General features: G+C 34.3%; 1 protein-coding gene across 3 annotated transcripts in view; it reads right to left on the bottom strand.

Moving 5' to 3' along the window:
• Positions 1-436: 436 nt before the first annotated feature.
• LOC101901391 (peritrophin-1) overlaps positions 437-15652 on the bottom strand; it is a 289820-nt gene continuing 274604 nt past the window's right edge. For all 3 annotated transcript variants that reach the window (XM_059122169.1, XM_059122166.1, XM_059122168.1), the window contains one exon: positions 437-1999. In XM_059122169.1, coding sequence (XP_058978152.1) covers positions 1934-1999 — 66 coding nt within the window. In that variant the 3' untranslated portion in view covers positions 437-1933. The remainder of the gene's footprint in view (positions 2000-15652) is intronic.

Here is a 15652-nt window from a genome sequence, read left to right as displayed (position 1 = left end):
GGGCAATAGATTATTTATTTCACGTTTTATGATGATTGTAAGTATTAACAACACTGTTTCATTGTCATCTCTGAACTCCATTTAAGTTTTGTATTAATGTTATGATGGTTAAGAATTAAATGACATGGCGGTAAATTTTAACCACTCTTAATTTTACAAAACTTTCATAAAAACTTTTACCTAAAAATATTTTTTATCAGTATATGCTTGAATAATTACAATAAGTATAAAAAACTATTTTTCATTTAAACAAATCCGGTTCTTTTATTCATCACAAAAGAAGATATAATTTCAATAAAATGTAAAGAGAGAGTAACATTTACCACCACCTCGTTAGTTTTTTAAACAGATAAGTGATTTGTTTAATTTTTATCAACCCACCTTCATTTAAAAAGGTTTAAACAATTACAAAACACTTTGTTAGTTTTACATCTACATGTCTTTATTAAATTTTTCTTTTTCGTACAGAATAAAATACAGATTTAAAAATACTACAAAGACGCTGATGTTTTTAAAAACTACGTTTAAATTGTTGTTTGTTCTGCTATTGCTCTTATACAATATTTTTTCTGATAGCTTAAGGATAATGGGAATATTTTTTTCCGGCTGGCTGGCTAACTGGACGTCGGTGCTGCTGTTGTTACTGCCACAATTCTATGGTTATTGTTATGTTATGAAGTAGCTGATACACAAACCACACTTAAAATGATGGAAGAGGACAATGGGGGCAAGGAAGTGTGTTGTCTTGTCTATGATGCAGATGACGATAATGATGATTTTGCTGATGGCATAGAATTGAATATTATTAAAGAAGGATTTCAGAGGAAACAACAGATGTTTAAAAAATATGGCATTATTACATGATGGAATGGAATGATGACGACCGATCATAATGCCAAAGATGTTGGCCGATTTCGTCTCTTTTTTTCAAAAGGCCATTGTTGAAATGAAGTCGCGTTTTGAAGATGATAATTATTTTCCAGCTTCTGGTGATGATTATAATTTTAAGACTTTCTTTGTAATGATATTACGATTTTTTTATCACCTCAAAAAATAAGTTGGTCACAAGTTTTCTTGTGGCATGACTGAAAATCCTGCTCAAGCAAATCTGGTTTCTGTCATGGAATTTTATTTACTTGAATACTTTGATGAAGAAATGCGATGGTGGTGGTGTTGGTGTGGGTGTAAGTCAGTCAAGCGGTCAAAACTAATTGCGCCATAATGTCCTTTTGTAAAACAGAAATGCGAAAGATTTCTTGCATTTTTTTCCTTCATCTCCATCACATTACACTTTGGGTGATGAGGGTGCTGGCAAATAGCAACAACAACGAAAAAATGTAAATGTGATTTATGCAAATGACATTGTGATTTGATGTCTATCTTAAAAAGGCATGGGGGCAAGCTCAGAGTGTATAAGTGTGTGTAAGTGTGAGGGGGACAACAGTAACAACCACAGCAACAAATGTAAGAACAAAAAAATGATAAGTTTCTATCTGAAGATATTTACTTCCTCTTGCCTTTACTTTACAAATCATACTTATAGCAAAAAAAATGAGTGGTGTTGTTTTTCATGATGATGCTGTTGTTGTTGTGTTTTTAATGGTATAATTTTGTTTAAATTACATATTTTCTACAAAAGAATTTGTTTCTTGTTTGTTCTGCTTTCAAAGAAGCCATTTCTGCTGCTTTTCTTGTTAAAATATATAAATTTCATCGGTGTTGTTGTTGTTGGCGGTGTTGGTATTTTGTTTTCCTATTTAAGAGCATGACTTCCGCTTGGTCACTCATCAATATTGTGTTGAAATATATAGCCGCTGATGATGATGAGAGAGAGAGAGATGTGAGTTATAAGACAGGCTCTCTACTGGATGATGTTGTTGTTTTCCTTGATGAAATTTAGTTGTTTTTGTTTTTCTCTTGTTTTTGTGTGTTTTTAATTTCTGGCTCTTTGGAAATTCTTTCCCTGCAATGGTAGTGGTGGTACACCTTCATTGGCCAACTGTAAATATATGGAGCGAAAAATTAACGAAATTAGTCAAAAATACATTTCACGAAAATAATGAGAAATAACAAGCAAATTAATCTATGTAATTTTGTAGGGGGGGGGGGGGGCAAAATATAAAAATAAATATAAAAACGAAATTAGGTTAGGTATTTTATGTTTAGGTCGTAGAAATTAAAACGAACTAAGGAAAACATGGTAATTAAGCATAAACATCATTTTATTTAGACTGAAAGTTTAACATCGACTAGGCATTTTTACCATCACTCTGTATTCGGAAAAGGAACAATTCTGTCAGATTCACCTAAAAATATATTAAGTTTTATATGCCCATTTCGGTTTTTATTTGGATGAGCAAAGTTTATTTACATTTACTTCCAACATGTGCCCTTCCATGGGGGAGCTACCAATGTGGATTTTGAAGAAGTAAATTAAGGAAATCTTGTTCCGATCTAAGGCAGACATAGGTATAACGATATGTCACTGACGTAACCTCCTGCATGACCAATTTTTTCATAAACCTTTCTTAAAATTTGTTACATTTGTATTTTTTAAGCACTATAATATTTTTAAATTTTTGATTAAAGAACTTTCAAACAGAACTCATGAAATTTGATACTTTGGTTAAAGAAGTTTCATATCTTCGTATAGCCCCAATATAATGATACATCCTATATACGGTATTTTTATTTTGACGATTTTAGCGACTGACGACGGAATTGTTCCCAATTTTATATTTAAAATTCGGAATAGGTACAATAGCCTATAACAAAAAATCACTTATGTAGGTCAACGTGTTCGTATAGACCTCATATAACGGATTTCTTTCATGCGACATTTTTCGACGGAATTATTTTGTAACTTTTCAAGTTTCTTCCAAATGATGGAGGGTGTTAAAAGTTCGGCCAGACCATACTAAACTTTTTTTTTTTTTGTTGTTTTTTTTTTTTATACGGCCAAAACGTGCCTCATCGAAATAGCGGTTTAAGAACATACGTCTCTGTGGACCAAATCCGTTTCAGGACATTTGGAGACGACGCACATTATCTCTCGAAGGTCCAAACGATTTGGTCCAAACTAGGTACATCGTAAAATTATTATCCAAGTTAGATCGAGTTCGGAGACGTGCAATATCCTCCCAAACCAAAGGTCAAAATTAAAAAAAAAAATATTTTATTGCACAGACAGAGAAAGTATAATCCGATTTTGCTCCAACTTTGCATATCCTAATATTTGCATGAGCGCCAGGTTGGGTGTGAAAATGAAAAATATCAATCCACTCCATCAAGTACCTCACCCACAATGGGTCAACATTTTGAAAAATTAAAACTCTTATAAAATAGGATGTTAATTTCCGATTGTCTTTAAATTATATTACATTGCCCTACAAAAATTGTCGACATAGATCCACGTTTCGGTGCAACCCTATGCAATTCATACGGATAAAGCAATTAAATAAACTTCATAAAAAACTATTGAACGCATGTATGGACTGATTAACATTTTCCATGGTCTGAAAAAGGCCCTTCTTAGCTATTTCCCTGTGATATATTTCTTTGTTATTTTTTTGCCTTTGGAAATTATATTTCTTTGAAATTTGAATATAACCACCCGTTTTAGATGGAATTCGAAAATGTTTAATTGTACTTTTAGAATTCATATCACTTCAGTTTCATTTCGAGAACTACATTTATAGTTTTTATTATCTAATTATAATACCACTTCAAATTCGATACATTCAATAAAGAAAATGTAGGTCGTTAGGGTAGATCTTTAATCAACGTTCAATTTAAAATATTAAAAAAAACAGACCTTTAAAATAATTAATATTGTTTTGTAAATAATATATGGGAACTGGACTTGTATTGATTTGCGCCTAAAAGCAGACTTTAATGAAGAAATTTACCGAAAAGTATTATAATGTGATTGGCAGCACTGGTAACAATATGAAAATAGCGCCATCTATTGAAAGCCATGATCTCTGAAGGGGAAATATTTTTTATTTCAATTATTTCTTGGCAACATTCAGTAGGCCAAACTGTTAAAATTGTCTGCGAAAATTTTGGATTTAATTAAAAAAAAAAACAGAAAATCAACCAAAAAAGGTAAAAACTTCCAATTTTTGTTCTTCTTTAAAAAAAAAAAAAAAACAACCATTCCAAATCAAAAATATCAAAACCGGCTGATTTCTTGCCTCAGGAATAAAAAGAAAAAAAAAGGTTTTAAATGATTCGAAAAAGAAATGTTCCGACAAGAACTTTCAAACTTTAAATAATAAATTGAGTATTTTCTGATCATTTCCTATTTACACCTCTTAACATTCTTTCAGTTAATATTTGTGATTAGCATACAATTCTAAGCCGACAAAGGGATTTCTGTCTATTTGTTGAAATCTAAGACAGAGTTAAAAATAGTTAAGCAAATAATTGAATTTTTGCATGTAGATGTACGATGTTTGGTATTGAAAATGGTTGATAACGGTCATTGAGGTATAGGCCTAAAAAAAACCTATGCAATTTTATTTTTCGAGTGCTCAGTTCGTAGGTCAAAGAATACTCAGTAAAATAGGTTCATATATTTCTATAGCTATAGCTTTCATATAACGATAACATGACGATTTGACATCGGATTTGTTTTAAATTTTGCACTTATAGTTCGTAATGAGTTCTACCTCTGGTGGCAGAACACAGTCGATCTTGGTCAACGTTTTAGGTTATGCCACTCTTTTTGTCAATAAACGACATATTCTTAACCAGAATAATATTCTGATGTCTGTTTTTGGGGAAAAAAATTAAGATAATAACTTGAGTCTGCAGGCATGCCCAGTTCAAGGGTGAGCTCTATTAGTCCACATTTTCATAGAGTTCCATGTAACGGTACTTTCCGAAATTCTGCAATTTTTATGATACTACATACACTTTTGAAACGGAATAATATGAAATTTCCTCTGGCAGAAAATTGTTGATATCCCCACATAACGGTACCTTATGATACTTCGTATTTGTATACCCTACACCTAGGAAAGGAGGGTATTTTAAATTTGTCATTTCGTATGAAACACCTTTAAGTATTCGTCGTAGACCCCATATAGTATATATATCTACATAAATTTCTAAGTCGACTTAGCGTTGTCCGTCTATCCGTCCGTCTGTCTGTATGCTGAAATCACGAAACGGTACCTTCAGATATTCAGTATTTTGATGATTTTAGCCACATTTTTTAACAGAACTGTTCCAAAGTTGATTTTAAGAATTTTTAACTTATTTTATCTCGGATGGAAGAACATTGGCTGCAAGAGTTCGGCGGTACCTCCCAATATTATGTATTTTGATGGTTTAAGCCACGTTTTTTCCACGGATTTGTCTAAAAATTGGTATTTATACTTCGTAATGGGTTATAGCTCCGGTGGTAGGACATTGTATATGTTGGTCCACGGTTTCCCATAGCGCAAATTTAACGGTACCTTCGGATATTTCGTATTTTGACGATTCAAACCATATTATTTAACTGATTTTTGTAAAATTTGTTATTTGTAGTTCACAATGGGTTCAACAACCGGCGTCAAAACACTGTCCATGCTGGTCCACGGTTTCCATATCGAAACCGACATTCGATATTTTGATGATCCTAGTCAATTTTCCCAATACAGGTTTCCGTTTCGGTATGATCCCCCCATATAACGGCTCCACCTACTTTATTGTTATATGGAAACTTTAGCTAAGCTGATCTCACTGGAAATTGCAGTTTAGGGTGCAACACGTTTGAATCCAGATACTTTTATATTTATGGGCCTCATATAAATGTACCTCTTAATAATCGATATTTTGATGATTAGCCAATTTTCAAACGAAGTTGTTTGCTTTTTGATGTTCCAAATGGGCACTGAAGCATTTGGAAGAAAGTGATGTACAAACGGTTACGTTTGGAGACTTTTGGTTTTCTTGCCGTATTTTCAATCGAATTGGCTGTAAATAGGTATTATGCGTTTCCAGAGGTTAGAAATCATTTTTGGAAAAAGCTGAGAAATTTGTCTATAGCTCCACATAACAGGCCTGCTTGATAAGCGATATTTATACCAGTAACTTTAACGGTCATACTCGATATTATGAAATTTTTGACTACTTTTTTTCCTACCGATATCAAACGGGAATTCTAGTTTTAAATACAACTCGTTCGAATACCAGACCTCGGTGCAATTTTCAAAGTTTTTATCTTTCTTCATTATGGAGGGTATCAATACCTCGGCTACATTACGATTCTCATATAGCGACAGGAATAACAATATTAATGATATTTATGCTTGCGGGTCGCTTGTCGTGATCTAGTATCAATTCATTTGACTTTTTTTTAAATTTTATTTTTTTTTTTTACCAGGGGAGTTTTTTTTCACCTATCCATTTCTACTCCCTATTATTCACCATTAGCCTACTGTAACGAAGAACACGGCTTAATTAAACTTTATTTTGTAATTGCGTAGTAAAAACTCAATTTTTTTCTTTCACTGACATTTTCATCATTGCATAAAATTAACTCCAACAAAATGGCATACCAAATTATATAAAATATTCTCGATTCCCGGGCAGCATTCCACCTCGAAACCATAACAAAAAACATGTTTCGCGTCAATTAGCTGTTGTAGCAACAACAAAATAATGAAATTTTATACCTTTTTGGCCCGTGGCGGAAATGGAAATTATTTTGTTGCCGTTTTGGTGATTTTCTCCTTGGTTTCCCATGGCAAATATGTTTGTTAAGTGTCTGTGCGTGAGTGGGTGTGTGTTGGGTGTACGGCAGCATCATGAAGAAGTATTTCAATCCTAATTTATTAAAATTGGGTTTACGTTTTTTTGGTATTTCGCTATTTTTTGGGAGGAGACAAAAATATGTTTGACCATTTAATTAAGTTTGATGTTGCTTAACTTATATTTACCACCCCCTTTCCATGTTTCATGATTTCCTTTAATGCCTGGCCTTCCGTTTTGTTTCCTTGCATATTGTTGGTTGTTTTTTGTAATGTTAATTTAACTTAATTGGTGTTAATTAGAACCAAAAAACTCGGAGTTGACTCCAGGCAAAAATATTGTTTAACTTCCCACAGAAGCAAAGGATAATGAAGAGGATATTTTGCTGATGCCGGCGCACTGCTGCTACTGATGTTTTCGCTCTAAACAAATCTATTGTTGACTTGTGTGGCAGAGCCAGACCAAAAATAACAAAAACAAAAAAAAAAACTTCAAATACTACATTATTTTATTTGCCTTGTGGCCTTATTGTTTTGCTCGTTTTCATTGTGAGCATATTTTCGCCTTCTTAAAAGGTGCGATGAACAACAACTTAAGGCAGTATCACATTTTTAACGTAGCTTTGACTTCTTCTATGTAGCTTTTGTCTTTCACCCATAATGTGAGTGTGTATGTGTGTGTATATGTGGTTTAAGTATTTACATTGTTTTTAACACCGTCATTATTGCGCGACTGCATGTAAGGATAACAGCCGAAGGGGTGAAATTGATTGTTGTTTTATTACCAGCATTCATTACACAAATCTGTTGCATTCTAAGAAAATAAAAGCAAATAAATGCATTCATTGCCTTTTAAGACATTATGTAAATTTGTTGATGGTTTAAAAGAGGAATTGGTGTCGTATTTAATATTTTCGTCTTGGAATGGAAGTAAATTGATTTCAGGTGATTTTGGAGCAAATGTAACTTCTTGAAAAAAAAAGTAAAAAAAGCCTAAAAGTCGGACGAGGCCGACTTTACGGTACCCTACACCCCTTGGCATTTTTAGTAGAGCTTCATACAAAAAAAAATCGGATGAACAATATATATGGGAGCTATAGCTATATCTAAACCGATTTTCACCAAATTTGACACACTTATTTCTAGGCTTTATTTGGCTGTAAATGCCGAATTCCATCGCATTTGGGCTATTATTACACGTTTGGTGCACAATTAAAGGAAAATCGGACGAAGATATACATGGGAGCTATACCCAAATCCGAATCGATCTCGATGTATTTGATGGATTTCCCCAAATATCGTTGTTACAGAGTGCATATTACGGCTACGGAGGACAAATATAACAAATTGGATGAATGTATGGGAGCTATAGCCACATCTAAACCGATTTCTATCAAATTTGGAATACTTATTTCCAAGCTTAACTTGGTCGCGTATGTAAAATTCCATACTATTTAGGCTGATATTACACGTTTTGTGCACAAAGAATATATATATGGGAGCTATGTCTAAATTTTGACGGATTATCTTCAATTTCAATAGGGTTCGTCCTTGGGTCAAACAAATGACTTGTGCAAAATTTTATCTGGATCAGGCAATAAATGCGACCTGTAATTTGTTTACAAAAATACATGGGCAGGCGGATAGACGGACATGCATAAATCTACTCAGAATGTGATTCTATGCAGATCATCAAAATAAACTATGGGTCTATCTCGTTTCCTTTTGCCTATTAAACACAAATGCACAAAGACATAATACCACCTTATGGTGTAGGGTATAACAAGTAAAAAAACATTAAGTTCGGCCGGGCCAAACTTTTAATACCCTCCACCCTAAGGTAAAAGAACATTAGAAGAAATGTGGCAAAAAACATTAAAATGCCGAATATCGGGAGGTACCGTTATATAGGGGCTACACCAACACGTGCACCTATAATTACAATGTTTCGCCACACGAACTAGGACCCATTATGACCCACAAATACCAACTTTTACACAAATCAGTGAAAAAATGTGGCATAAATCATCAAAATACCGAATATCGGGAGGTACCGTTATATGGGGACTATACCAGAACGTGGACCTATACATGCAATGTTTTGCCACACGCTCAGGGACCCGTTGTGACCTACAAATACCAATTTTCAGACAAATCCGTGAAAAAATGTGGCATAAATCATCAAAATACCGAATATCGGTAGGTACCGTTATATGGGGGCTATACCAAAACGAGGACCTATACATGCAATGTTTTGGCACACACTCAGAGACCGGTCATGACCTACAAATACCAATTTTCAGATAAATCCGTGAAAAAATGTGGCATAAATCATCAAAATACCGAATATCGGGAGGTACCGTTATATGGGGACTATGCCAGAACGTGGACCGATATATCTCATTTTCAATACCAACCATCCTAGGGACAATACACACACTTGTGCCAAATTTCAAAGGTCTACGTCAAATAATGTGGGCTCTATCGTGATTTCAACAGACAGACGGACAGACAGACAGACAGACAGACAGACGGACAGACAGACAGACGGACATCGCTAAATTGTCTTAGAATTTTATGCTGATTATGAATATATATACTTTATAGGGTCTACGACGAATATTTAGAGGTGTTACAAACGGAATGACAAAGTTAATATACCCTCCTACCCATGGTGGAGGGTATAAAAAACAATTAAAAACCACAATTCAAAAACCAATAGGATATTGATTTGGTTGAGAATTTTCGAAAATTATTGTGCAATCCATGTTATGGATAATATTTTTTCTCAACAAGTAAGGCATTAGGCTTTTCAGGTAGTTGAAGATCCACTTTGTTTTTTTTTTTTTTTTTTTTTTTAATGATATGATAAGTGTTCTTGATCCTTATACTTTCAAAAAACAGGTGGTATCGTTTGCCCGAAAAATTGGCACGTCATGTGGATAATGTCAATTGGCAAGAAGACTGCCTGTCTACTCTATAAGAATGCAAAATATCACAAAGAAAACACTAAATATCGAGCATATCCGATTAAGTCCAAATTTGGAACATTATAATATTATTAGCAAAAATGTATAGTGTTCCGAGAGGGGCAATATCTGTCCACTCCTTTTGGTACCCCTCCCCCCTTTGGAGCCGATTTAGCTATGTCCGTCCGTCCATCTGGTTGTCTGGTGCGCACGATAACTCTCCAAAGGAGTATCTGCTTTTGTTCGCACTTGGTACATCCTAATATTAATATAGTCAAACTTAGATCGAGTTCGGAGATGGGCAATATCAGTCCACTCCTTCTGGTATCTCCCCCACCAAAGGTCGAAATTTAAAAAAAAAATACTGCACAGAAAGAGAAGGTGAGAGATAATCCGATTTTGCTCCAACTTTGAAAATCCTAATATTTCCATCAGTGCTACGTCGGGTGGATAATGTCGGCCCACTCTATCAACTACCTCCCCCAACCCCTTAAAAAACCCTTATAAAACCTTTATACTAACACAAGATCTGCTGATGAGATATATCGGTCCACTCCTTCTGTTACCTCCCCCACAAAGAGTTAAAAATATGAATAACAGAACCACAAAGAGTTAAAAATATGAATAACCAAAAAGATCATAAAATACGAAATAAGCATCCGGTTCTCTTCATATTTTACATATCCCATTATTTCTACTTACACAAGATCTGCTGTGAAGATGGGATATATCCGAGCCCTCCTTCTGGCACCTCCCACACAAAATGTCAAAATTTAGAATAACCAATACGATCATAAAATCCGATTATAAGCATCCGATTAATTTCAAATTATACATATAACAATATTTCTACTAACACAAGGTCTTATGTGAAGATGGGATATATCGGTCCACTCCTTCTGGTACCTTCCCAACAAAGGCTAAGCATTTGGAATAGCCATGAAGCTCGTAAAACGCGAAATAAGCATCTGATTCTCTTCATACTTCACATATTTTATTATTTCTACTAACACAAGATTTGATGTAAAGATATATGGTACCTCCCTCACAAGCCATCAAAATTTTGAATATCCTCGAAGCTCATAAAACGCGAGATCAACAATTGATTTCATTCAGCCTTGGTAAATCTCAATTTTTCCATCAACACAAGATCTCTTATAAAGATAGTAGAGATCGGACCATTTCTTTTGGAACCTCCCCCACATAGGGTTCAACATTTTGAAACAAAAACGCTAGGGAAGAAAGCGAAATAAGCATCTAACTCTCTTCAAATTTCACACATACAAACATTTTTGCTAACGCACGATCTGTGGTGAATATGGCATATATCTGCGAACCCCTTCGGTAACTTAGCCACAAAGGGTCAAATTTTTAAAAACCTCCATTTATTATAACTTGCCGAACAAATCAGCGATTCTTTACAACTTCCTATATCTAAATATTTCTCTCAACCAGGAATATGATATTATTATGGAATTTATCGGAATTTATAATTTCGCAAAAAAAAAATGGATATAATTGTTCGATTCTCTTGAAATTGTGCCCATACCAATATTTCTATCTGTATTGGAAATGAAAATGGAATTCTTCGTTCTACTAAATCTAGTAACTGACGCACCTATTGACATTTTCTAAAAATGTTCACATACCTCATATAAAGTGAAGGAAATAGTAGATAAAGTCCAAACCTGGCACGTCGCAATATTTATATAATATTTATTTAGGTCCGATACGAAATGGTCAATATCCGCCCATTCCTTCCGAACCTACTCCATAGAGGGTAAAAAATTTGAATAATCATAACAAAAACTATTTAAATAATCGGACACTGGCTGTGGCTATATATATGCCGACAAAACCGACAGATACTTTGTAAATTGTTTTATAAATAATTTGTTTTCCCAATATTGTAAATATTTTGTTTTAATATATGTTCCTGTATTAAATGACAAGACCATAAAATAATTTCAACCTGTCACTACACCCGAAATATTTATGATCATCTATTCATAAATATTATTGTGATTACATTATATCAATTTTCTTATTTATTCGTTCGATTAAAGATAAACATCAAGTAATTAATTTGAAATTTGATTTAAATGCATTCTCACAATTTCGTCGTTGTCGTCTTAGGCAATTTACTTTGGCAAACAGAACAAATCGTCTTATCTGCAAAGGACGAAGGAAAAGCAATAGCAACAACCGAAAATAATTTCATTACATGGAACAGTCATAAAAGAAATGGAAAACATTTTACGACAACATCTACAGGTTGATATACGAGCGAGTGTTACCAACACACACACACACAATTACATGCACACACTCAAACACTCTGCCAAACATAAGTGCTTCAATTTAGTTATCCTGAACTGCCATCGAATTTAACCTTTAATAATTCATTTGATATCGTTCATTAAAATCAGTTTTGCATATTTTTATGTCGCTTTTTTGTTGTTGTAGCATTCATCGTCGTCATGACATGACACACATTTATCGTTACGCTCCCAATGCGAAAAAGCTTTAGCCGGAGCTCCTACGTGCGACCCACTTGCAATTGTGAACGCAAAGAAAATCGAGAAGACATAAAAACAAAAATAGCGAAGGAAATATCATTCCAACAACGATGTTGACGACAATGATGGTAGCAGCAATGGTAGCAACAACGGCAACAACACCAGCAGAAACGTTTGAAATAGGAAGCAAATATTTTACATAATTTGCATATTTCACTGCATATTTATATTCTAATTGTTTGTACAGAGACTACGATTTATGTGATTTGTATGCCTGTGACATTGTGTTACGTACTGAGAATTGCGATAAAGAAATCAGGAAAAGGAATAAAAAAAATCGCATACATATAATAAAATCGTTGATCTGCATCATCGACCATGTAATCACTCTACCTCACAGCAAATGTATTATAATCTCAGCCATATGGCTAAAGATACGGCCAAAACGAGCCTCATTGAAATAATGATTTTGGGCCCAGTGTCTCTTTGGACCAAATCCGTTTCAGAACATTTGGAGTCGATCTAGCGATGTCCGTCCGTCTGTCTGGCTGGTGCGCACGACAGCTCTCGAAGGGAGTATCCGATTTGGCCCAAACTTGGTACATCGTGAGAATATTATCAAACTTAAATCGAGTTCGGAAAAAGGCAATATCGGTTCATTCCTTCTGGTAGCTCCCCCGCAAAAGGTCGAAATTAAAAAAAAAAAAAACAAGTTGAAGAGTATCTGTTGCTTTTACCGACAGATGTATATCCTCAGCCAATGTACGATTATTTAAAAATATTTTAACTTATGTTATTCAAATGTTTAACCCCTTATGGAGTAGGTTCCGAAGCAATGTGCCAAAATTGCCCATTTCGTATCGGACCTAAATAAATATGATATAAAAATTGCGACGTGCTAGGTTTGAACTATATTGGTAACATCCTCCACTTTACATGACATATATGATAATTTTTCGAAAATGTTAACATGTGCGTGAGGTACCAGATATAGTCGATCAAAGCATTCCATTTTCATACTTCATCTAATACATATAAAAATATTGGTATGGGAAATATTATAAGAAAATCGAAAATATATATCCATTTAAGGAAAATCATAAATTTCAGCAAGTTGTAAAGAATCGCCGACTTGTTTCGTTGTGACAGATAAAAGTATTGAAAATTGTGGCCCTTTTTGAGTGAGTTATCAGAAGGGGTTCACAGATATACATCATCTGCACAACAGATATTGTATTAGGAAAAATGTTTGTATGTGTGAAATTTGAAGAATGTTGAATGCTTATTTCGCTTTCATTGAAGCTTTTTGTTATAAATCTTGAACCCTATGTGGGCCAGGTAACGAAAAATGGTCCGATCTCTACCATCCTTATAACAGATATTGTGTTGATGGAAATATTGAGATGTGCCAAGTCTTGAATGGAATCGAATGTTTATTTCACTTTTTGTGAGCTAAAAGATATTCAAAATTTTGAGCCTTTGGGGGGGAGGTACCAGAAGCAGTGGACCGCTATATGGCATCTTCACAACAGATCTTATGTTAGTGGAAATAATGGGATGCGTGAAATATAAAGAGAACCTGATGCTTATTTCGGATTTTATAAACGTTTTGGTTATTCAAACCCCATTGTGGGGGAGATACCAGAAGGAATGGTCCGATCTCTACCGTTTTTATAACAGATCCTGTGTTGATAAAAATATTCAGATGTGCCAAGTCTAAATGGAATCGGATGTTAATCTCGCTTTTTATGAACATGATGGATATTCAAAATTTTGAGCATTTGTGGGGGTGGTACCAGAAGGAGTAGACCGATATATTCCGTCTTACTACCCGATCTTGGGTTCATAGAAATAGTAGAATGTGTAAAATTTGAAGACAATCGGACTCTTACATCATATTTTATAGGAGTTGTAATTATTCAAAATTTTGACCCTTTGTGGGAAAGGCACTTGATGGAGTGGTCTAATATTATCCATTTTGGCATGAGACATAGAACTAACGCAAATATTAGGATTTGTAAAATTAGCTTATTGCTTCCCTTTTTGTGCAGAAAATATTTTTTGCAAATTTCGAACATTTTGTGGTGGAGGTACCAGAAGGAGTGGACAGATTTTGCCCATGTTAACACCAGACCCTGGGTATATATAAATATTGGGTTGTGTGAAATTTGAAGACAATCGGACTCTTACATCATATTTTATAAGAGTAATTATTCAAAATTTTGACCATTTGTGGGGAAGGTGTTTGATGGAGTAGACCGATAGTGTCCATTTTCACAAATGACCTAGCACTGATGCAAATATTAGGATATGCAAAGTTGGAGCAAAACCGGATTATCGTTTCTTTTTTTGTGCAGAAAATATATTTTTTGAAAATTTCGACCTTTTGTGGGGGAGGTACCACAGACCGATATTGCCCATCTCGGAACTCGACCTAAGTTTGATGAAAATATTACGATGTACCAAGTTTAGACCAAATTGGATACTCCCTTCGTATTCCAGCGCCATCCGGCCACCTAATACCAAATTCAGTACTGTTCGTAAAATATTTAGCGCGTATTTTCCGAACCACCTCCCTATGCCCAGCTTCACATGACCAGCGCCCTAATACCAAATTTAAGATTTCAAGCACTATCTTCACCAAATTGTAGCAAATATAGTACTATTTAGTACTTTTCGTATAACCAACTTTTCTTCATGTATAATGCCAACAGGGACCCCAATACAAAATATCATAGTTCAGCCTAAAGCAAACTGTAATAAAATGAATACAATTTAGTACAGCCTTCATATATCAAACTTACTTTCCACCCTTTATTCATCACACCAAATTTCAAACAAGATATATCCGTTCTATAATACCAAATGATACCATTTTCGAAGTTTAGTACCATTTTAGAACTTTTTGTAACCTTAAAGCACCAATTTCCAAAAACATCTACCCTGCACTCCATCAGTGACTCTCATTCTAAGTTCTAGGTCATTTTGGTTGTCCAATACAAAATATTAAATTTTTAGTTCATTTCGTACCCTTTTAGTACGAATTTCAAAAATCACAGCCTTATCGCCCACCTAATGTCAAATTCAAATATTAACTTCCACACACATCTTATACCAAACGAAGGTAGTGCCTTATTTCACATCGTATCATTTCCATCGATTGGATTCATCCCTCCCCCTTCTTAACAATAAACAAATTGCAATTTCATAAAATTATTCAACTGAAGAAAACTTTCGAAATATATGTCTGGAGTTGAATTAATTTTTTTTAAATATAAGTCAGAAATTGACTAACTGTTTTTGTGTTACAAAAGCTTTACCCTATTCACAAACTGCTGTAGGGTATCGGGGAAAAACACAATATAAAAATTTTCACATTTCTACGCACAGTTGTCGCACAGCAAAGGATAACGGCAACTAT

Source organism: Musca domestica, unplaced genomic scaffold, assembly GCF_030504385.1.
Source record: "Musca domestica strain aabys unplaced genomic scaffold, Musca_domestica.polishedcontigs.V.1.1 2, whole genome shotgun sequence".
Classification (NCBI taxonomy): Eukaryota; Metazoa; Arthropoda; class Insecta; order Diptera; family Muscidae; genus Musca; species Musca domestica.
Note: the sequence above shows the minus strand (reverse complement) of the source record. Positions and strands in the feature narration are given on the sequence as shown.